Source organism: Meles meles, chromosome 17 (genome assembly GCF_922984935.1).
Source record: "Meles meles chromosome 17, mMelMel3.1 paternal haplotype, whole genome shotgun sequence".
Taxonomy (NCBI): domain Eukaryota; kingdom Metazoa; phylum Chordata; class Mammalia; order Carnivora; family Mustelidae; genus Meles; species Meles meles.
In genome coordinates this window covers 63,739,899-63,764,199 of record NC_060082.1, presented here as the reverse complement: position 1 = coordinate 63,764,199, position 24,301 = coordinate 63,739,899, and the positions used below count along the sequence as shown (strand labels likewise).

Here is a 24,301-nt window from a genome sequence, read left to right as displayed (position 1 = left end):
AAAATTCTGTTCTGCAAAACACAATATAAAGAAAATGAATAGCTACAGACTGCAAAAAAGTATTTGTGAAAGACACGTGATACATAACTTATCTAAATTGTATAAAGAGCTTCTAAAACCTAAAAAAAATGAACCATCCAGTTAAAAAATGGGCAAAAGAACTTAAAAGACATCATAGCCATTTTTATTTTTTTTAAGATTGTATTTATTTATTTGAGAGAGAGATCACAAGCCAGAGGGAGAGGCAGAGGAAGGAGAAGCAGACTCCCTGCTAAGCAAGGAGTCTGATGTAGGGCTTGATCCCAAGACCCTGGGATTATGACCTGAGCCAAAGGCAGATGCTCAACTGACTGAGCCACCCAACACCATACCAATTTTTAAATTAGGATGTCCATTTACTGTTGCGTAAGAGTTATTTATATATTCTGGATTCCAGACCCTTATCAGATAAATGATTTCCAAATATTTTCTCCCATTCCTGTGGGCTGTCTTTTGACTTTGTCTTTTAATGTACAGAGACACTTCTACTGGGCTTAATTTTGATGATGTCTAATTTACCTATTTTTCTCTCTTGTTGCTTTTACATTTGCTATCTTAAGAAACCAATGCCCCATAAAATGTCATGATTTACTTATATTGTAAATCATGACATTTATAATCATGTCTTATATTTCCTTTTAAAGGGTGTATAGTTCTAGTTCTTAAAGTTTTCCAACCATTCTGAGCTAGTTTTCATAAATGGTAGGGTCCAAATTCATTCTTTTGAAGGTGAATATCCAATTGTCCTAGCACCATTTGTTGAAAGACAATTCTTTTTTCCCCGTTGAATGGTCTTGACACATATGTCAAATCAATTGTCCATAAATAGGAGATTTATTTCTGAATTCTCAATTCTAGTCCATTAATCCATGTATCTTAGCACTTTTAGTAACAGGTTAATCATTTATTACATCTATGAAATAAAGTTCCTTGAAGGCAGGGGAAACATCCTTATTCACCGTAGTATTTTTTACTCAGCACTTAGCAGACCCTCAAAACATGCTCATTAAACAAATGAAACAAATCATTTACATCTGCAGTTCACAGGAAAGGTGGGCTTCTTTCCTCATACAGTACTTTACCATTGGATGTGGATTTGGGATTTTGGCATTCCTTCTCCATTATTTGCAATGGAATTTTTTTAAAGTTCCAGATGTACAATTTACTGATTCAACACTTACTTACGACACTCAGTGCTCCTCACAAGTGCACTCCTTAATCCCCAACACTTATTTTCTAACCCATCCCTCTCTCCCCTCCCCTCTGGTAACCATCAGTTCTTTTCTCTATAGAGTTAAGCGTCTGTTTCTTGGTTTGCCTTTTTTCCCCTCTACGATCATTTGTTTCTCAAAATCCACATATGAATGAAATCATATGGCATTTGTCTTTCTTTGGCTTATTTCGCTAGCATAATACTTTCTAGCTCCATCCATGTCATTGCAAATAGAAGTATTTCATTCTTTCTTAGGGCTAATATTCCATTTTGTGTGTGTGTGTGTCTGTGTGTGTGTGTACGCAGACATTTACTGAACATCTTGTACAACAGTATGGGCATCCTAAAGTTGGCAGCTGAAGAAAAGATAGGTCATGAACTCAAACAGCAACAATTAAAAGCTCTAAGTGCTGTCAGAGAACACAAAAAAAATGTCCCTGAAGATGGCACAGAAACCACTTTCAACCAGGATTGCTAGGAGTATCCCCCTCACTCATAGTCTTCTTGAAGGGTAGTTAATACCTCAAACTTGCTGCCAGGAGAATTTTTTGGGGGGAAAAGACAGGAATTTGAATTTTACTAATATGGTTTGGGGGTCGATTGCTCTCAAGAGAAAGAACAGTATTCTTCTAAAGTCAATTCCTGGGACATGTTGCTTTGGTTTATCTGACACATATAACTCAAAAGTATAACATTTCCTATAAAATTTTAAAATATAAGTTTTAGATTAACACAGGGTTAAATTCAGATGGCACAAGACTTAGGCCCCTAAATCCATGGATCAGAATTATAATTTTAGTCCTCTCCTTCACTTCCTCAGCCAGCCCTATTATTGTCATGCTGATATTCCCCCCACCCCAGAGGAAAAGAGGCGGGGGTGGGAGGGAAGGGCAGAGAGAGAGAGAATCTTAAACAGGCTCCACACCCAGCATGGGAGCCTAACAGGACTTGACCTCACAACCCTGAGATCATGACCTAAGTCAAAAATCAAGAGTGGGACACAACCGACTGAGCCACCCAGGTGCCCTTCTGTCATGCTCAATTTGAAGAAAGATACGTGTTCAAAGTTTGGATGTAAGATTTTTTTTTTAATCTGCCAGTAGAAAATGTAATATAAACTTACATTGTGTGAGCTGTTTCTTATTCAAAGATCTGTTACCAAAAATAGATGAAAAGGAAGTAGAAGACAGTGCCATATATAAGAAATAGTCTTTGGAATCAGTTAACAGTTTCTCCTGAATATGACCTGAATCTCTGAGCGTGTGTGTGTGTGTGTGTGTGTGCATGTGTGTGTGTGTGTGTGCGCGTGTGTGTGTGTGTGTGTAAAATGTAAGTAATCTCCTTCCTCAGAGTGGTTATAAGGATTTCACAAGAGGATATATATGTCTATAAAGTAGGTACTCATTAAGGTTCCAACATTTCATAATGGGAAGAAAGATTAACACCTTATTTAAAATCCCTTTCCTTTCAATACCTTTATTGTAAAGGGAAAGATTATCAAAATATTCCCCAAAAACACAACTCTAAAAGGCCAGTTTTGTTCTTAAAGGACTCAAAACTTTAATGGTGTTCACATCATACAGTCAGGAAGTAGAACCACCCCTCGGAAAAGAAAAGAAAAAAGCAAAGATGCCAAGATCTTCTCCAGCCACAGTTATTTTTACTATGAAACAGAAATTCCTTACAAATTCAGTAGTGTTGACAGTGGCGATACCTATCGTGGATGTGGTCTGTTTAACAGGACTGTAGTCAGAAGGGAAGTTGGGCCTGTTATTTTTCCAGAAATTGAGAAAAGTACCATCATTAAGATAAGGAAGAAAAAGATTTGTATCCATCTTTTTGGGACCTGTAAGGCGAGAGCGCAGTCTCACAGGTGGAGAATCTGTGGATATTGCTGGAGGAGTTGGAGATGCTCTCTAGCAAGCGGGTTATCCCTCTTCCCCGAACACTGCTGTTTTGGCCAGAAATTCTCACCCCAGATGGATAGTCACCTAAGGATATTGAAAATACAAGAAGAGAAATGTAGTAATTTTAAGGTTTTATTATATAGAGATCCCTTGACTGACTCTTACTCCACTGTAGACCTTTCATGAACAGGACAGAGATTCTTAGGAAAAGAAAAGAGATGCTCAGAGTAAAGGCAAAATGTTGAACAAGAATATTTTTGTTTTAGCCACAGAAACCTTAATTGAAGTTCTTCAGGCACCACTTGAAAGTTCATGTCCCTAGGTTTTACATTTTCCTATCTGCCCAAAGACATCACAAAACTATAAAACTATAACTGCTACTGGACGCCTGAGTGGCTCAGTTGGTTGAGCGACTGGTTTCAGCTCAGGCCATGATCCTGGAGTCCTATGATCAAGTCCTGCATCAGGCTCCCTGCTGAGTGGGGAGGCTGCTCCTCCCTCGGACCCTCCCCACCTCTCATTCTCTCTCTCAAATAAATAAAATCTTAAAAAAAAAAACAACTATAACTGCTACAAGAATAACAAGCTTCATTTTAAATGCCTTGAACAAAAGTCAGAGGCTAAGTTAAATTATGTTAAAGTGATACAAAAATGTACATATCCAAATTGTTTCAGGTGCTAAAAATGCCAAATTAAGCTCTCAATTCAACAAGATCCTGTATCTTAAAGCTAATTCAGAGCATCTGTTTAAGTACCATACTGTACCCTACACTTGCTGAGGCTCATTCTTAGGAAACAGAAGATGCTTACCAGTGGGTATGTTTGGTCTTTGTTCCTGATTAGAAGGGCTGAAATGAGAAAATCCTGGACTCTCAACCCTTAGCTTCTATAAGTAACAAAGAAAAATACAAGGGGAGAAAGTTTTATTTCTTATCAATTATTGGATCATCTACTTCAATTTCAAAGTATTCTTTATAAAATACCAATTAACACCCATTTTCTTAATGTGTAATCAACTTTTGAAGAGTACTGCTGTACAGGGAAGCAGAAGGCAGCGTTTGGAGGGGAATTACAGGATCAGGAGAGGGTTGTTTTTAAAGATGAGATTATAGCATGTTTCCTGATAAGAAGGATTCAGAACTGAGAGAAACCCTGATGATGTAAGAGAGAGAAGTAAATTGTTGAAGCTGTATCTTTGAGCAGGTAAGAGAGTAAGATCTATAACATAAACTGAAGGACTGGTCTTAGCAGGAGTCAAAGCAGAGTACGCGGCAGATGCAGTGGCTGGCGAATGCAGCGGATCTCTTCTGACTGCTTCTGCTTCCTCAGAGAAGAGGAGGCAAGGGCATCAGGTATGTCAAACATAGACTGAAGCAACCCTAGGAGACTGGGAGAAATGGACAACTGACAGTGTTCCACTAACAGCTCATCTGAGGTTGGCAATAATATTTAACAAGACCAGTCAGTATAGACAGTTTCTTTTCAGTCTCATTTAGCTACATGAGTATAGGAATAGAGCAGGTGAAGAGTTAGAGTTAATCAGGGTTAGTGTTTGTCAACCAACTATTGATTGTATCAGTTTTGGGGGTTTCCTTTTCATTGTTTTATGAACCATTTTAAAATAATACTTTATTACCTACTATGTTCTAAGGCAGAGTTCTTGGCATTTTTGTATACAGTTGCATTTAATCCTACAACTACTAGCCCTTATTACTGTTCTTATTTTACAGATAAGGAATCAGCACAGAAAGTTCAAATAATTTGCATAAAGTCACACAGCCTGTATGGAGCAGGCCTGAAATCCAATTCAGGAATTCTAACTCCAGAGTCTATACTCTTAGCTGCGACGCCGTTAGTAGTAGACAGACGTCTACTAGTAAATTGCAAGGACGGAAGCTGGTAGGGAAATTAGATAGCTTCTAATCAAACCCTGAATCAGGTCTTATACATTTTAGAGGTAAATATTTTAAATGTTTATATTATCTACATTCAGATTTTAATTTCTGGAATGAATTCTGGATATGATTTGTATAAAGACTAATTGCTAATGTTAACTTTCTTAAAACGTCATTAAATATAGTAGAAACTATACCAGGAAGGATTAAGAATTATGCAACGGGGTGCGACTGGATGAAGTGTGTGACACCCCGGGGTGCCTGGGTGGCTGCCGTGAGTCGAGCAGCCAGCCGACTCTTGATTTCAGCTCCAGTTAAGATCTCAGAATCCTGGGATGGAGGTGGGCCTATCCTGGTCTGACTCAGTGCTCAGCCGGTAGCTGTTCCCTCTCCCTCTGCCCCTCCCGCTGCGTGCTCTTTCTCTCAAATAAAAAAAACTTTTTAAAAAAGTGTTTGACATTCCATAAAAAATCTTAAAAAAATGTTTTAGGAAAAAGAACGAAAGTCCTGATCTTTAACTGCTGTTGAGCAGGACCGTGCTGAGCAGCACAGGAAAAGTGATCAGTAGCTCCAAAAAGTCAGTTCTTTACCTGGTAGCGCCCTGCATCCAATACAACCATTTTGGGTGTCACACTGTTGCTGGCCTCATAATCCTGAAGCGGTACATGAGTCTCCGTAAGCTGGATTCCAAAGAGAGTGGCTAGAGAATTACTGATGCAGTACCTTCAAACGGAAATAAGAAAAGCTCATTATCAGAGCCTGATCTAATTCATTCTAAAATGATTCCTATTTTAACAATTTCTAATATAAAGAAAAAGCGTGTAAGATACACAGTTCTAAATTGAGGAAAAAAGAAATTGAGAGATTTGGAGAAGACATGGGGCTGGGTAGCATACATACCATAAACCGGCCAGCCATTCCTGGTAAGCAGTACTCTGAGTACCACGTCAAATTTCAGGTTCATTACAAGGGAACAGGATTAAAAGTAAAGATTACCAGAATTCCCAAATGTTTAAGGCAGGTAACGGGCAGAAACAGAAACGAGGCTACAACTTTAAAGCACTTATTTATCTCAGAACCAACTGTAACCAGCCATGTGGAGGGACCACCAAAGCACCCAAAGATCTGAGGCTCCAGGTACTTTGACTACAAAAAGAGAAAAGTGTCTATATTTTTTGAGCACTTTAAGAAGGAAATGCTGTTGTTCATGATATTAGGGAATTTCATGTCCTACAAGGAAAATTTTCACTAAGTGCTTCTGAAGGTTCACCCAAATTACTCAGGTGGGAACTATACCAACCAAGTATGACATGGACAGAATAAAAGTAACATGAAGTTATAAACAAAAAAACCAAAACAAACAAACAAACACACACCACAGAAAACCAACCCTTTGTCTTAGGGAAATACGGAAATAGAGGTCAACAGTATTTAACCCTATTTGCAAAGGCAACAGCAAGCAAAATGGCAAAGCACTCAGTGCAGAACACAGCATTTCAGCGAAATGCCTTTCTCCGACTTACGCAATTTTCTTGCAAACAGCTAAAGCACAGAAGAGAATATCGTTTTCTTCATGCCACTTGCACCTGTACGGAAAAAGGATTTTAATATCCTCGATGGCAGCAGCACTGCTTAAAGATTTTTATATGCCAGATTTCTAACTTCCCTAGTTAAAATCATTTAAGAAAAACTGACACTGTTACTCAAAAATTAAGGTTTCTCATTTAACAAACAAAAAATAGATTTTTAGAAAAGATTTTTTTTTAATGTTATCTCCTCTGATGCAAATTCATGATGCTATGCAAACCATACATAACTGGAACAGGTAAATTCTACCTTGAAATAAAATGAGCGTCTTAACACACAGAGATGCATTAACAACTACTGTTAATGTGAAGTTGTCTGACAACTGTTTACTGGTGCACACTATTTACCAGGTACTGTTCTTGGCACCGGGGATGCAGTATTGAATGAAACATGGGCTCATGGGTGTGGAGCCTTGTTTTTAAAAAGACGAAGAAGAAGGAGGAAGAAGGAAGAAAGAGGAAGAAGGAGGAAGGAGGAGGAAGAAGAAGGAAGAAGGAGAAGAAAAAGAGTGAAACACAAACTCTTGCCCACATAAAACTTACTTTCTAGTAAGGAAGACAGTTCAAAAAAGATGTAGACATAATACACAGTAAATTAGATAAAGACAAGTTCTAAGGAGGAAAAAAACGTGAAATGTTGGAGAGGTGACATTTTAGAGAAGGCAGCCAGGAGAGGAACCACTGAGAAGCTGATGTTTGAGTGGGGACCTCTTAGAAGGTTAATAATTGAGAGGAACTAACAAATAGCATAGTTTTCAATGAAAGCCAGTATAAACCTGCATCTTTTCACTGAATACAGTGTATTGAGACTCAGAAGACTGCTACCCGCATAATTCGAACTACCAAGAATCATTTAAAATTACAAACTTGTTAAACCTAAGTGTAAAAAAATCAGTTATCTACACTTAAGTTATTTAACCGAATGGAAGACTACCTAAATATAAGATTAAGAATTTCTCCCACTGCTTTTCTAAAAAGTGATTCAGTAAATAGGGTTCATAAAACTCTAACTCTAAAATGAAGGCTCAGGTTGAAACTAAGCCTATGTTCTTACATATGCACACAGGATCAAGTAATATTTAAAATTCATATGCACACAGGATCAAGTAATATTTAAAATTTGGCTCCTTTTCCAGAACTTAAAACCCCAAGTTTAGTACCTCATATACACATTTCCATTGCAGATCATATTTAAAATAAACGCAACTGAAAACCCAACAATGTATTCCAGAATTAAAAACAAACCCAAGAACAAAGCTATGGAAATCTGATCCCACGGAAAAATGCTTCCAAACCTACAGTTAAACTGTTAAAAATGACATTGTTGTCATGTTTTTACTTAATTTTTAATTTAAATTCCAGTTAGTTAGAGTGTAGCATTAGTTTCGGGTGTACAACTGTGATGAAGAAGTTGTGTACATCACCCTGCATGCATCAGGAGTGCACACCTTAATCCCCACCACCTGGTTCACCCACTCCCTCCATCCCCCTCCCCCTGGTAACCATCAGTTTGTTCTCTATAGTTGAGTCTGTTTCTTGGTTTGCCTCTCTCTTTCCCCCCCCATAATCATTTGCTTCTTAAATTCCACATATGATGAAATCATATGATATTGGTCTTTCTCTGACATTTCTTCTTGATTCTCTTCCCGAAAATCATCCCACCAATCCCCCTAAAAATAGGAGCGTATTTTCTAGTAAATGAAGATTCATTCTAAAAATTTGTCAAAAATCAGAACTGCTTTGTACACTTTGTTAAGCTATTAATATTCACTTTGGAGCTTCAAATCTAGCTCTAGCTTTGACACATCTTGGATGGACTTCTATGAAATTCTACTCTAAAGTCATAAGGTCACAAGTGAGTTGGGTCTTTTGGGTAAATCTGTCCAACACTATATCTCATTCACTCAAATAATGTCTAAAGGCCTCGACACTCTGCTTATCTGAAAAGGTCTCAATGATCTCCTTTCCTCCTGTTTCAGGGTTAAGATTCCTCCTCTTTTTCAAGCGTAGCCCAGCCTTTACCTTGCTCAGAACCACTGTCACCTGGCAGCTACAGAGGCTCTATAGTGAAATGGAGTCTCTAGTTTCTCTTCAAGTTTCTGTTCTTTCAGTCCTTTGAGTTACTGTTCAGGCCATTTCCTTCCCTTGGAAGGTCCTCCTTTCAACCTAAATTTCCACTCATAGAAATTCTATTCATCTTTCCAGGAGAACCATATATCCCATAAAGTACTTCATATATTTTCAGCCCTTACACTGAAGTGATTTTTCCCTGATGTATCATAATCTTTTAAAATGCTTTTAAGAGTTATCAGAAATTATCATAGACAACTCCAGTGTCTTTATTGCTCCTGCCAGACAGGGGGCACGGAGGGCTAGGACAATCATGCCACTCTTTCCCGTATTTCCCACAAAACCTAGTCTCAGGCCTTATGTACAAGAGCTGCCCCAATACTGGTTAAGAATTAACTCAATAGAGGTGCCTGGGTGGCTCAGTGGGTTAAAGCCTCTGCCTTCGGCTCAGGTCATGATCCCGGGGTCCTGGGATCGAGTCCCGCATCGGGCTCTCTGCTCAGCGGGGAGCCTGCTTCCTCCTCTCTCTGCCTGCTTGTGATCTCTGTCTGTCAAATAAATAAATAAAATCTTAAAAAAAAAAAAAAGAATTAACTCAATAAATTGGGCTAAGAAAACGACTCTAAAGGAACATCAAAATATAAAGTTGTACCCTTTAAAACTGTAATTCTGGTGCTTCTGATTTAAATATGCATAAATTTATCTCCTCTTGCTCCCAAGACTCCACCAAATGACAGTCAAAGAAAAAAAACAGCAGCAGTCCGCAACAAAGGGATTAGAGAAAGAGGCCTCCATGGAAGAGAGTTTAACAAATGTGTGGGGTACAGAAAGTGAGTGGAGGAATGGTAACCAAGGAGGCTAGACAAAGGGAGTCACAACCTTCAGTCCTCACAGACCCAGCCGCACAAGAGATCTGCCTACTGGAAGTCAAAAGAGGCTGTGAACCCAAGCACATGTCCCTGGCCAGAGAGCAGAGGTAAGACAGGAAGCTGAACTACTTCTGAACAAAGAATGGTCAATTCCCTGATGCTGTACAAAGAAGTGAACTGTTCGTAGGAGAACCCGGCAGTGAGAATGGGTGCTGGTACCTTAAGGCAAAGCCTTCCCCTGTAGTAAAGCCCAACTAGTTGATTATCCCCACGGAATACAGAGCACTTAAGTCAGCTTTGTAGCCCAACTTCTAAGCATGAACGTAACCAAGGACAATCAGACATTCAAAGAAAGCATACAAGTCAGAAACACCACAATTCACAAACCAAAAGAATGAGGCAATCCAGAGAACAAAAGCAAACAAACATCCCTGCCCTACCATGTACCCCAATGAGATCTGTGAAATTACTGCATCTATGATCCTAGTTTTCTTCCTCGTATCTTCAACCCAAATCAGCCCTGACGATGGCTATGACAATATGTAACGTGTCGTAACTGCTGGCTGAGGTGCTGAGACCGCCCAAAGTCAGTCTCTGCCCAGTTTTAAAATGTCAGAGCTTACAGGGCTCTGTGCCGGGTCTCTTTTTGCCCTCTGCCAAGTGACCTCGTCCATATGCTGTAAGGTCCATTAAAGGAGAAGCCTGGTCTCTCTTCATTGTATTTTCAGGGCTGCGAACAGTGCCTGACACATCGTGAAAGGAAGCTGGCCTTATCCGAACCTCTCCGCGGAGTTCTAGACCAGGACCACCAGCTAGCTGTCTGCTTGTTATTTCTAGATCTTACCTCACCAGGGCCTCAAAAAACATTCTAAACTTGCTCCTCTCTTTCCTCCCGGTCTACTAACCTAAACATGGTCTTTACTTCTTTTCAATCTCCCCTCCTCTATGCAGTCCACCAGCAAGGTGCACTGGTTTCTACCCAGATGTAAACGACGTACTCCTCTCCATTTCGACTGTCACTCCCCTCCGAGCCATTTCTTGCCCAGGCTAGAGAAATAGTCTAATAGTTATACACTGTACTTCCTTTTTTGCCCCTTCTCAATATAGCCATTAAAAACTCAGATCTTTTAGAAACTTAAATTCTGTTAATTGCCTGCTTGATAAAATTCCTTCCTGTACCCCCTAAATACAGAGAACTGACAGTTGCCGAAGGGGAAGCGGGCGGGGGTGGGGTGGGGAAAATAATTCCCCACAATGCAGCTAAAAAGGCTCACAGTAGCCTAGCCCCTAGACTTTAATGGATCTTGCTTATTTCTCCAACCTCACCCTGTGTAGTCTCCCCTCTGCGCACTCCCTTCCAGTCGCACTGACTTAATTTCCAGGAAACTCCAAGCTGCCACGCCCAGGCTTCCGCACCGTCTACCCAGGATGCTCTTCCACCTCCGCACGGCGGCATCACTCTCTCGCTTCAGGTCTCAGTGTTAATTTTACATGCTCAAAAACAAAGTTTTCTTGACTACTCTAGAAAGTAGTCTTTCCACACACTCTTCTCCGCTAAAAGAGGAGGAGTATCCTATTGATTTCCTTCTTAGCACTAATCACAAGCTAAAATCACCATTTTGTTATTTACTCCAAGTTTTACTTTACCATTAAAATGTAATTAGCTTCAAGTCACCTGGGTGGCTCACCTGGTTAAAGGACTGTCTTCAACTCAGGTCCTGACCCTGGAATCATGATGGAGTTCCAGGATCTAGTCCCGCATCAGGCTCCCTGCTCAGTGGGGAGTCTACTTTTCCCTCTGATTTTACCCTCTCTCGGTGCACTCTCTCTCTCTCTCTCTCAAATAAATAAAATCTTAAAATTTTTTTTAAAATGTTAGCCTCATGAAGGCAGAGACCACATTAGCTCACCACTGTACCTTCAGCACAGTGCCTGGGACAGAGGAAATGCTTGATAAATACTGGCAGATTAAAAGCTGCCTTGGGGCACCTGGGTGGCTCAGTGGGTTAAAGCCTCTGCCTTCAGCTCAGGTCATGATCCCAGAGTCCTGGGATCGAGCCCCGCATCGGGCTCTGTGCTCAGCGGGGAGCCTGCTTCCCTCTCTCTCTGCCTGCCTCTCTGCCTGCTTGTGATCTGTCAAATTTAAAAAAAAAAAAAAAACTTAAAAAAATAAAAAGATAAAAGCTGCCTTATTCCATCCATAGGTCATACACAATGACGACAAGCAGCAGCAAGGAGACGGCAGATCTATACAGTCTGTGAATATCGTCGCCTTCAAAATACCAGTCATCAATAGTCTGTTTAAGATTCTGATTCTCACTTTGTCTAACTGTTCTCAATTTCACCAATACCTATCCTTTTCACCTATTTCTCCTAAAGCTACAGACAAAAATTTATTACAAACTTTAATGTAAAAGCAGAAGTTTAAGACAAGTGTTTGAAGTGAGCCCCGTTTGCTTATACCATTGACTATATCCCCTAGGCTACATATTATTTTCTTTTTAAAGATTTTATTTACTTATTTATTTATTTATTTGACACCCAGGGAGGTGGGGGAAACATATGCATACACAAGCTGGGGAAAAAGAAGCAGCAGATTCCCCACTGAGCAGGGAGCCCGACATGGGGCTAGATTCCAGGACCCTGAGGTCACGACCTGAGCCAACCGGCAGGTGCTTAAATCAACTGAGCTATCCAGGCTCCCTTATACCTATTATCCCCAAAACTTAGTCATTCCATAACTGGAAACCTGTACCTCCTACTCCTCTTCACCCATTCTGGCAGCCATCAGTTTGTTCTCTGTATTTATGAGCCTGTTTCTGCTTTTGATTTGCTTTTAGATTTCACATGTTAAATGGAATCCTATGGTGTTTGTCTTTCTCTGACCTGTTCACTTAGCATAACACCCTGTAGGTCCATCCGTGTTTTGCAATCGGCAAGATCTCAATCTTTTTTTTTTTTTTAAAGATTTTATTTATTTATTTGACAGAGAGAGAGATCACAAGTAGGCAGAGAGGCAGGCAGAGAGAGAGGAGGAAGCAGTCTCCCTGCAGAGCAGAGAGCCCGATGCGGGGCTCGATCCCAGGACCCTGAGATCATGACCTGAGCCGAAGGCAGCGGCTTAATCCACTGAGCCACCCAGGCGCCCCGATCTCAATCTTTTTTTATGGCCGAGTAATATTCCAGTGTGAGTGTGAGAGTATGTGAGTGTGGTGTGTACACAAACACAACACAAACATATGACATCTTTTTTACCCATTCATCTATGTATGGACATTTGGGTTGTTTCTGTATCTTGGCTATTGTAAATAATGCAATAAACACAGGGGTGTGTATATATATATCTTTTCCAATTAAGTGTTTTCATTTTCCTTGGATAAATACCCAGTAATGGAATTACTGGATCATACGGTATTTCTATCTTTAATTTTTTGAGGAACTTCACAAACTGTTTTCCACAGAGGCTGCACCAAGTAACATTCCCACCAAAGATGAATGAGGGGAAAAAAACTTCTTGATTTTCAAAGGAGTAACTTCTTAACTTCACGCCTGAGACTTTATATGGCTTTTAGGGAGAGTGGAGTCCACAAAACACTGGAGGGGGGGAGATGGAAGGGAAATGGAGAGCCTAAGATTAAATTATAATCATTCCAAAATGAGAAGATCTGTAAATATTAAAAATCTTGACAGTTCAGAGCCAAGAGACTTAAAATTGCCTGTGAATCTCTAGGAGGCCATGTGGAGGGGAGGGAGGGAGAAGAGTCATTTAGAAACTGTGGGGGGGGGGGGGAAGGAAAAGGAAAAGGGGAAAAATTTAGGATTTTTCAGGGCAAAAGAAAACAAAGAAAAATGGGAAGCCCCACAATCACACCCCTGCCACCCTGAAAGTATTCAAAGAAACCAGTTTGCACACTGACAGACAGGGGAGCACTTGAACTATGAATCTCACATCTCCCCAAATCACCAGCCCCGCCAAGAAATACAAAGGAACAACATACCTTCATCTACAGGAAGCTACCACAAGAAGAAAACTGAAAACAAGGCTCAAAACACTCTAGCTGGTAACTGCTCCCCTTACCTTCTTCCCTTCCCCTGCCAAAAAACCATGAAGGGAAAACTATGTGTTGAATTAAATATCCTCAAACAAGAATTTTTAGAAATGAAAACATGCCTTGAATGAGAAATTCCAAAACTACAATCAGCAATAAAAAGAAATAAGAGTTGATAAACTCTGGAAATAAAAATTATATCAGAAAAGAACTAAATTACATACACATGCTGGACTCCGTTCAGAAGAGAAATTAAATAAAACAGAACTAATATTAAACTACCATCAAAGACAAATTTCCAGAAATAAGATCTGATTCTGCATACTGAAAGGGCTCACCAAACAGTTGAGAAAATGTCCTGCAATAATATACTCAGAAAAATACCCTAATAAAACCATTAGACTTTAAAGATGAAAAAACATTCTTAAGGTCTCCAGGCAAAAAGATCAAATAACTTAAAAGGCCAAGAGAATTAAATGAGCAAACTTATTAAAAGCAGCACACAAAGACATACAACAATACAGCTGTATTTTCCAGAAACTCACGGAAATAAAGGTCAAATAAAAAGTTTTCAATAGGCAAGAACACAGGGACTGCTGGTTCCCAAGAGCCCTAACCAATCTACCAGAGCAAGATTCAGCAAATTTTTTTTCTGTAAAGGCACCAAATACCACAGTAAACAGCTTAAAACTACAGAGATGTAATGAAACATAAAAACACAATAGTGGGGCGCCTGAGTGGTTCAGTGGGTTAAAGTCTCTGCCTTCAGCTCAGGTCATGATCTCAGGGTCCTGGTATCGTCCTGGGATGGAGCCCCACATCGGTCTCTCTGCTCAGCGGGAAGCCTGCTTCCCCCTTCCTGCCTGCCTCTCTGCCTACTTGTGATCTCTGCCAAATAAATAAAATCTTAAAAAACACACACACGATAGTTACAGCAAACTTTTAATACACCATTCTCATTACATGACAGACCAAGTATACATAAATCAAGCAACTAAGACAATTTTTTTAAATAACTGGAAGTTTGTATCTCTTAATGTCCTTCACCTATTTAGACCATCTCCTTCCCCACCTTCCCTCTGGCAACTACCAGTTTGTCCTTTGTGATTGAGAGTCTGCTTGGTTTTTTGTTTGTCCGTTTTGGTTTTCAGTGTCCACATTTATGTGACATCATGGTCTCGGGCTCTCTGACCTATTTCACTCAGCATAATACTCTCTAGGTCTATCCATGTTGCCATAAATGGCAAGATTTCATTTTGATGGCTCAGCAGTATTCTCCCGTGCATGCGTGCATGGGCATCAATATGCTGATCCAGTCATTTGTCAAGGAACATCTGGATTGCTTCCATATCCTCGCTATTATTCTAAACGTGTATTTAGGGGCGCGTGTATCTTTCGAATTAGCATTTTCATTTTCCTTGGATAGATATCCAGTAATGGAATTAAGTGGATCTTGTAGTATTTCTATTGTTTAATTTTTTGAGGAACTGCCATACCATTTTCCAGCGGTTGCACCAATTTACATTCCCACAAGCAGTGCACAAGGGTTCCCTTTTCTCCACATCCTCACCAACTTCGGTCTTTCTTAAGAGAGAAAACAACTTTAACCACACAATCAAAGTAGACCTCGTGGATAATAAAAACACCCTTACAATATTCTTCTTACACACCCACAGATCATTCACAAAAATTGATTATATATTAAGTTAGCAAAAAACTGCTAAACTTTAATAAAGTAGAACAAAACTGATCATAATGCAAAGACACTAGAATTTACTAACAAAAACCAGAAAGGCCTTTACCTCTGAATATTTAAAAGCCTCATATTAACTCATTAGTTAAAACTACAGAATTTTCTTTAAATGACAAAATACTGTATATATCAATCTAGGAGATGCACTGAAAGCAGTGATTAGAAGAAAACTGACTCAACTAAACACAAGATAATACAAGCAGAAATTAATGAGCGAGAGAATTTTTAAAAATCTACATCTAATGAAATCCTGTTTTGAAAAAAAAGAGAGAGAGAGAGACCATAAACTAGCTTAAGGGAAAAGAAAGGCACAAGTATACAAAAATAACCACTGAAACAGAAGGAATTTTAACAATTATGAGAGACTAACTTTGCAGACTTTTAAGCAAACTTGGAAGCATATATAAAATGTACAATCTCCTTGAGAAATACAGATTACCAATATCGACCCCATTAAAGTTAGAAAGCCTAATCAAACAGACTTTCATAGATGAAACAGAGAAGTTGTCAAAGAACTGCTCCCCCCCACAAATTTGTCCAGTCCCAGATATGCACAACTTGTGTGAGAAAATTTTGAAAGTCCTGAAAGACTTTCGAAAGTAGATCTGAGAAATGGAAAGACATCTCTTATTTTTGGATAGAATTCAACATTATAAACATTTCAGTTCTCCCCAAATGAATTTATAAATTTAATGCAATCTAAGGAGTTTTATGGAGCTGGATTAAAGCGAAATGATACTGCTGACTATACTTTTTGTTTAAACACATTAAAAAGGTAAGAGAATCAACAAGGATCAGGAAAAAACAAATGGAATAAAATAAGAAAATAGACTGAACTATGTTTCAAAGGGATAATTCAACCACACTGAAGGGGGAAGAACCAACCCAAATAACTTTTGAACAAAGTGTTTTGACTATATGCCTTCAGACTAAGAAACAACTGAGAGCAAATTCTGAACTATTAATTTTTTTTACAGGATATCATTTAACAATTCTCTAACTGATTTTTAATTAACACATTCTAGGATTGAACAAACAAGTAAGAATATTGAGTGCCAGGTTTTTCTCTCAGAGAAAGGAAATACAAAAATAGAAAAATGGAAAACTAGAAAAGAGTATGTGTTGAACTGGAATTATAGGTACTTAGTATGAACTCATGGTGAGACAGACATAAAAATGTGTGTGGAGGCTGTGTATATACGTAGCTCTCTCCACTAAGGGGAACTAGAACGAGCACACCCAACACCCACATCCTGTCTCCTAAATACTGTCCTCCATTTAAAGGAACCAGGGCTCCATGCAGAAATGGGTAATCCAAAAACTGAAGCAGGGAAAGCAAGGATGAGTCTGGAACATATTAAGCCAGAAAGCAAAGAAGCATTCAGAGAACAATGAAGAAATGTCAAAAGGACACAGAAACCACTGCTCTGAAGGGATGCCCACTGGCCATAAAATCAAACTGAGCATAAAAAATAAGTTGATAATAACAGATAACAGATTATAAATTGCTAATAATAGATTACAGCCCATTTATAGGATTCCAAATAGGAATCAATGAGTCCATACTCATAAATTATTTTTTAAAAATAAAAGCTCTCTTGGGGTGTCTGGGTGGCTCAGTCAGTTGAGCAGCCGACTCTTGGTTCCGGCTCAGATTATGATCTCGGTCCTAGGATCAAGCCTTGTGTTGGGTTTCCTGCTCAGAGGAGAGTCTGATTGAGGATTCCCTCCCCACCTCTCTAAATAAATAAATCTTAAAAAATAAAGCAAAGCTCTTCCTTACAGTAGAATGCCAATTAACAAACATAAAGGGAACTACATTAAAAAAATCGCCATTTCACAAATATAGTAATTACAAATATAATAATTACATACATATATAAAATAGAATACCACTCAGCCACTAAAAGAATGAAATCTTAAAGGAGTGGGGCAAGGTGGCAGCAGTGTAGGGGACCTTGTTTCATCTGATCCCTCAAATTAGCTAATCAAACCATTCTGAACACACACAGATTCAACCTGACATGTAAAATTTATCTGGATCTCCACAAGCAGAAAAATGACTACTTTTTGCAAGGTAGGAGATGTGGAACCCTGAACTTTGGGAAAAATACCATAAGATAAATGGAGGGGGGAGTGAGCCTCCATAAGCTGGCCACCCGCAAGTGATGTAACATTGGAGCAAAAAATTGGGAACCCTGGAAATCTGCTGCAGTGAGAGGCACCTCCTTCTGAAAAGGGCAAAGGGGATGAATAGGGCAGAATTCTAGGGGAACCAGGATTCCAGGTTCTGGATTCCAGAATCTGGTCTCAGGATTCCAGGAGACTCAGAAAGGGGTGAGCCTAAATGGATGGACTGCCCAAGCAGTAGATGGGGAGAATGGGAGAATGGTTATGGTTAGCAAGCCCAGAAGGGACCTCAATATCCTTCATCATAAACTGTGACCCAAGCCAGTAGGGAGGCCGCCCTCTGCCTGACCACCCTGGAAAGGACGAGAAGGTACAGGCTGTTTAACACCCTAAGGGAGATATAAAACAGCTTGTACGCATGACAGAGACAGCTCTCTGAGCAGTGCGGCCCATGAGATGACTGGAGCAGCACCCAGCATGACCAGGGAGCTGTGGAAGAGGGTACATGCTTGAGCCCACGGCTGCTACCAGTTGCAGAGTTAAAGCACAGAGATGTTCGTGGGTCCCCTGACTCCCCCAGGAGAGGAGCAATGGGCATGAAATGCATGAGTCTGTGCAGTTTGGTATGTGCAGAGGTAGAGACCAATCCTGGAGGATTTGTTGTGGGGTGGCAGGGGGTGAAGGGGGCAGTCCGCGACACTGCTGCTCTGGGCGAGATTCCTCAACAGTCACGTTTGCTCCTACCCTCTAAAGACAAGCCACCAGGGAACAAAAGTCACACAGTCAACCTGCTCACATTAAGCCCATCCCGCTGACAAGGTATAGGGAAACTCCACCCCGGCAGAGATGCTTGAGAAGCCCAGCAGCAGGCCTCTCCCCCAGAAGACTGACTGGAATAACAGGTGAATGACAAGCTTATTTCCCACAGGACTATAAAACTCCAGCACCAGGGGAAAATAATATAGGGCGCTCCAGGTGTTCCCTCATGACTCGTTTATACTGTAGGCTAAAATTTTACATTTCTTTTCTTAGTCTTTTTTTTTTATCCTGTTCCTATTTCAAATAGATTCTTTTTTCCCCAACCTATGTTTTTAAAGTTGCTTATCTTTTATTCACATCTATGTTTTATAGATTTATGACCCATAATAGCCCATTTTTCATTCTATTCAATTTTATCTTGAGATATGTAAGTTCTGATTTCTTTGCAATTTTGGGATATAGAGTCTTCTAACACAAAGAACAAAAATCAATCAGGAACAGGGAGATCACCCTGTTCTGTCCACCTGAGAGATTATAATCTCTTTCCCTGCCCCCCCTTTTTAACTGAGTTTTGGTTGGGTCATGTTTGATACTTTGGACTCTGTTCGTTTGCTCAACCATCTCTTGACAGAATGCCTAGGAGGAAGAACTCCCAACAAAGAAAAGAACCAGAGGCAATGTCCTCGGCCACAGAAGTAATGGATGTGGATATAAACAAGATGTCAGAGACAGACTTCAGGATAGTAATCATGAAATCAACAGCTAGGCCTGAAAAAAGCATTAGTGACAGTACAGAATCTCTACGGCAGAAAGGAAATCTAATCGACCAAACTTACAAAAATGCTCTGAATGAGATGCAGTCTACACTGGATACTCTAACAGCCAGGGTAAATGAGGCAGAAGAACGAATCAGTGACCTAGAAGATAAGCTGATAGAAAGGAAGGAAGCCAAGGAAGAGAGGGATCGGCAGCTAGTAGCCCATGAAAACAGAATGAGATCAATGACTCCACGAAACCTTCCAATGTCAGAATTACTGGGATCTCTGAGGGGGTGGGGAGAGAGAGAGGACTTAAAAGTATATATGAGCAAATCACAGCTGGGAACTTCCCTAATCTGGGGAAGGAAACAAGCATTCGTATCTAAGAGGCAGAGAGGACCCTTCCCAAGATCAAAAATAGATCAACACTCTGATGTATAATAGTGAAGCTTGCAAATCATTCAGACAAGGAAGCTATCCTGAGAGCAGCTGGAGGGAAGAGATTTTGTACACATGGAGGGAGGAATATCATAATAAGAGAGCTATCCACAGAGACCTGGCAAGCCAGAAAGGGCTGGCGAGACATATTCCAGGTACTATATGAGAGTAACATGCAGCCAAGAATACTTTATCCAGCAAGGCTGTCACCAAGAATGGATGGAGAGAGAAAGAGCTTCCAGGACCAGCAGAAACTGAAAGAGTATGTGACCACCAAGCCAGCCCTGCAAGAAATATTAAGGGGGAGTCTATAAAAGAAGACCCAAGAGCAATATAAACCGGATATTAACAGAGACAATCTACAGAAAACAGGGCCTTTCCAGGCAACACAATGGCACTAAATTCATATCTTTCAATTTTACTCTCAATGTGAATGGGCTGAATGCTCCTAGAAAAGACAAGTGTTTCAGATTGGATAAAAAGCAGGACCCATCCATATGCTGTCTGCAAGAGACTCACTTTGAACCTAAAGACACCCCCAGATTCAAAGTGAGGGGATGGAGAGCAATTTACCATGCCAACAGACCTCAAAAGAAAACTGGGGTAGCAATTCTGATTTCTGATTGATTAAATTTTAAACCAAAGACTACAGTAAGAGATGTAAAGGGACAATATATCATACTTAAAGGGTCTATCCAAAAAGAAAATCTAGCAATTGTAAATATTTATGCCCCCAACATGGAAGCCACCAGCTACATAAACCAACTAATAACCAAAATAAAGAACAATATTGATAATAACACATTAATAGTAGGAGATTTCAACACTCCACTCAGAGCAACAGACGGATCATCCAAGCAGAAGATCATCAAAGAAACCAGAGCTCTGAAGGACACATTTGACCAGATGGACTTTGTAGATATACACAGAACATTCCATCCTAATACAACAGAATACTCATTCTTCTGGAGTGCACATGGAACTTTTTCCAGAACAGACCACATACCTGGTTAAAACTCAGGCCTCAATCGATGCCAAAAGATTGGGATTCTTCCCTGTATATTTTCAGACCACAATGCTTTGAAACTGGAACTCAACCACAAGGAAAAATTTGGAAGGGACGTAAACACTTGGATGTTAAAAAGCATCCTGCTAAAGAAAGAATGGGTCAACCAGGAAATTAAAGAAGAACTTAAACAATCCACGCAAACCAATGAAAATGAAAACATGTTGGTTCAAAAGCTATGGGACATTGCAATGGCAGTACTAAGAGGGAAGTACATAGCCATCCAAGCCTCTCAAAAAATTAGAAAAATCCCAAATGCACAAGCTAACCTTACACCTAAAGGAGATGGAGAAAGGACAGCAAATAAAGCTTAAACCAAGGAGAAGAAGAAAAACAGCAAAGATTAGAGCAGAAATCAATGAAACAGAAACTAGAAGAGCAGTAGAACAACTAGAAGCTGGTTCTTTGGAAGAATTAATAAGAATGATAAACACCTAGCCAGACTTATAAAAGGAAAAGAGAAAGGGCCAAATTAATAAATTCATGAAGAAAGAGGAGAAATCACAACCAATACCTAGGAAATAGAGACAATAATTAGAACTTATTGCCACCAGCTGTATGCCAACAAACTAAGCAATCTAGAAGAAATGGATGCATTCCTGGACACTTATAAACTACTAAGACTGAAACAGGAAGAAATAGACAATCTTAACAGATCCATAACCCATAAGGAAATTGAAACAGTAATCAAAAACCTCCCAAAAAACAAGAGTCCAGGACCAAATGACTTCCCAAGGCAAATTCCACCATTTATTATTATTTTTTTCAAAAGATTTTATTTACTTATTTGTCAGAGAGGGAGAGACAGCACGTGCATGCACAAGCAGAGGAAACAGCTGGCAGGAGGAGGAGCAGACTCCTTGCTGAGCAGGGAGCCCAGTGCAGGACTCGATCTCAGGGCTCTGGGGTCATGAACTGAGTGGAAAGCAGACACTTAACACCTAGGCCTCCCTCTACCAAACATTTAAAGAAGAAATCATCCTTCTCTCTCTTTCTGCCTGCCTCTCTGCCTACTTGTGATCTCTGGCAAATAAAATCTTTAAAAAAAAAAAAAAAAAAAAAAAAAAAAACAGGGTGCCTGGGTGGCTCAGTGGGTTAAAGCCTCTGCCTTCTGCTTGGGTCATGATCCCGGGGTCCTGGGATCGAGCCCCACATTGGGCTCTCTGCTCAGCGGGGAGCCTGCCTCTCTGCCTACTTGTGATCTCTGCCTGTCAAATAAATAAATGAAATCTTTAAAAAATAAAAAATAAAAAAATAAAGAAGAAATCATACCTGTTCTATTAAAGCTGTTCCAAAGAATAGAAATGGAAGGAAAACTTCTAAACTCATTCTATGAGGCCACATTACCTTGATCCCAAAATGAGACAAAGACCATATCAAAAAGGAGAATTACAGACCAATATCCCTGATGAACATGGATGCCAAAATACTCAAGAAGACCCTAGTCAATAGGATCCAACAGTACACTAAAAGGATTATTCACCATGACCAGGTAGGATTTATTCTTGGGATGCAAAGGTGGTTCAACATTCGCAAATCAATCAACGTGATAGATCATGTTAACAAAAGAAGAGACAAAAACCATTTGATCCCCTCAACTGATGCAGAGAAAGCATTCGACAAAGTACAGCATCCTTTCCTGATTAAAACTCTTCAAAATATAGGGATAGAAGAAACATACCTCAATACCATAAAAGATGTTATGAAAAGCCCACAGCAAATATCAATCTCAATGGGGAAAAACTGAGAGTTTTTCCCTTAAGGTCAGGAACACAACAGGGATGCCCACTCTCACCACTTTTGTTCAACATAGTACCAGAAGTCTTAGCCATAGCAGTCAGAAAACAAAAAGAAATAAAAGGCATTCAAACTGGCAAAGAAGAAGTCAAACTCTCTCTCTTTGCAGATGACATGACACTTTATGTGGAAAACCCAAAAGAATCCACCTCCAGATTACCAGAACTCATAGCAGTTCAACATGGCAGGATACGAAATTGATGCCTGGAAATCAGCTGCCTCTCTATACACTAACAGTGTGAGTGAAGAAAGAGAAATTAAGGAATTGATTCCATTTACAGTAACACTAAAAACCATAAGATACCTTGCAATAAACCTAACCAAAGAGGTAAAGGATCTGTACTCGAGGAACTACAGAACATTCATGAAAGAAATTGAAGACAACACAAAAAGATGGAAAAGCATTCCATGCTCATGGATTGGAAGAATAAACACTGTGAAAATGTCTACGCTAGCTACTGAGAGCCATCTATTGTTTCAAAGCAATCTCTATCAAAATACCATTGACGTTTTTCAGAGCTGAAAACAAACAACCCTAAAATTTGTATGGAATCAGAAAAGACCCTGAACAGCCATGGGATTGTTGAAAAAGAAAACCAAAGCTAGGGGCGCCTGGGTGGCTCAGTGGATTAAGCCGCTGCCTTCGGCTCAGGTCATGATCTCAGGGTCCTGGGATCGAGCCCCACATCGGGCTCTCTCCTCTGCAGGAAGCCTGCTTCCTCCTCTCTCTCTGCCTGCCTCTCTGCCTACTTGTGATCTCTCTCTCTGTCAAATAAATAAATAAAATCTTAAAAAAAAAAAAAAAAAAAAGAAAACCAAAGCTAGAGGCATGATGCCTGACTTCAAGCTGTATTACAAAGTTGTGATCATCAAGACAGCCTGGTATCGGCACAAAAACAGGCACATAGACAAGTGGAAGAGAACAGAGAACCCAGAAATTTCTGTACTATTCTTGCAACTTTTCTATAAATATGAAATTATTTCAAAATGAAAAATACGTTCCATTTATTTCACTTATATATTTCTTATATGTAAGTCTAAGAAGTCTATGTAATAAAACATCTCTTTAAATAAATATATTCTTCCATCAGTACAAAAATTCTAAGCGATAAAGCACCATGTCAGTTATCTGGTAGTGTTTTTAGTTGTAGACAAAATGACAATGTATCAGACAACCAATGGAATCTTACTATTCAAGGAAATAATGATTCCAAAGTTTCATAGGAAAATACTGCCTGTTGATAAAAAAGGAAAAACTAACTCTGCCATATTTTCTCAGTCCAAAAAGTCAAAATCACAATCACAAAATCACCAAAAATACCTTGTGTTGCTCGAATAATCCCACATGGCCACATCTAGGAGGCTCCGAACCCAGGTTTTAGAGGGCTCCTTCAGAAATTTTTGTTGGTAGATCCCCACAACAAGATCTTCTACAGTGAGCAGTTCTAGATCTTGCCTGATTTCTTCCATTGGTAAAAAGAAAAAGACAATTACTGAATTTAGGCACACAGAACACGTACACCAAAATGGAAATACAGATGTTATAACGCACTTCAACAGTGACCAAGTTTTACTTACCTGATGTCTTCGCCATATGCTTCAAACACCAGGTGACTCTGGCTCTGTCATCAGACTGGAGAAGGGAAAAGATTTACTTGTGTTTTCTCCTACACTGAATTCATTTTAATCAACTGCCGTCCTTTCAAACTGGGGAGGTGGGGGTGGCAGGAAGGGAAAGACTAGAGTTTGTGACAACTAAATGAGAACCATAAAAAAGAGCAACATGTATTTTAGAAGACTGCTGCTTTTAATAAGCGGTTACATTTATAAAGCGGTGCTAACAGACTCTGTGAAAAACAAGGGAAATCTAGGGTAGGCACATGACGAAACCAATGTTCAGAAAAAGATAAGGTAATCTGTTCATGGTTACACTAAAATAGGTTAAAACCCAGTTCTTCGACTCTTAGCTAAA

At 39.7% G+C, this 24,301-nt stretch overlaps 1 protein-coding gene across 2 annotated transcripts in view; it reads right to left on the bottom strand.

Moving 5' to 3' along the window:
• Nucleotides 1-3,055: 3,055 nt before the first annotated feature.
• MAEL (maelstrom spermatogenic transposon silencer) overlaps nucleotides 3,056-24,301 on the bottom strand; it is a 35,099-nt gene continuing 13,853 nt past the window's right edge. For both annotated transcript variants that reach the window (XM_045983299.1, XM_045983300.1), the window contains 6 exons: nucleotides 23,908-23,962; nucleotides 23,651-23,792; nucleotides 6,578-6,640; nucleotides 5,645-5,777; nucleotides 3,970-4,045; nucleotides 3,056-3,243 (listed from right to left, as the gene is read on the bottom strand). In XM_045983299.1, the coding sequence (XP_045839255.1) occupies nucleotides 3,056-3,243; nucleotides 3,970-4,045; nucleotides 5,645-5,777; nucleotides 6,578-6,640; nucleotides 23,651-23,792; nucleotides 23,908-23,962 (657 nt within the window). The remainder of the gene's footprint in view (nucleotides 3,244-3,969; nucleotides 4,046-5,644; nucleotides 5,778-6,577; nucleotides 6,641-23,650; nucleotides 23,793-23,907; nucleotides 23,963-24,301) is intronic.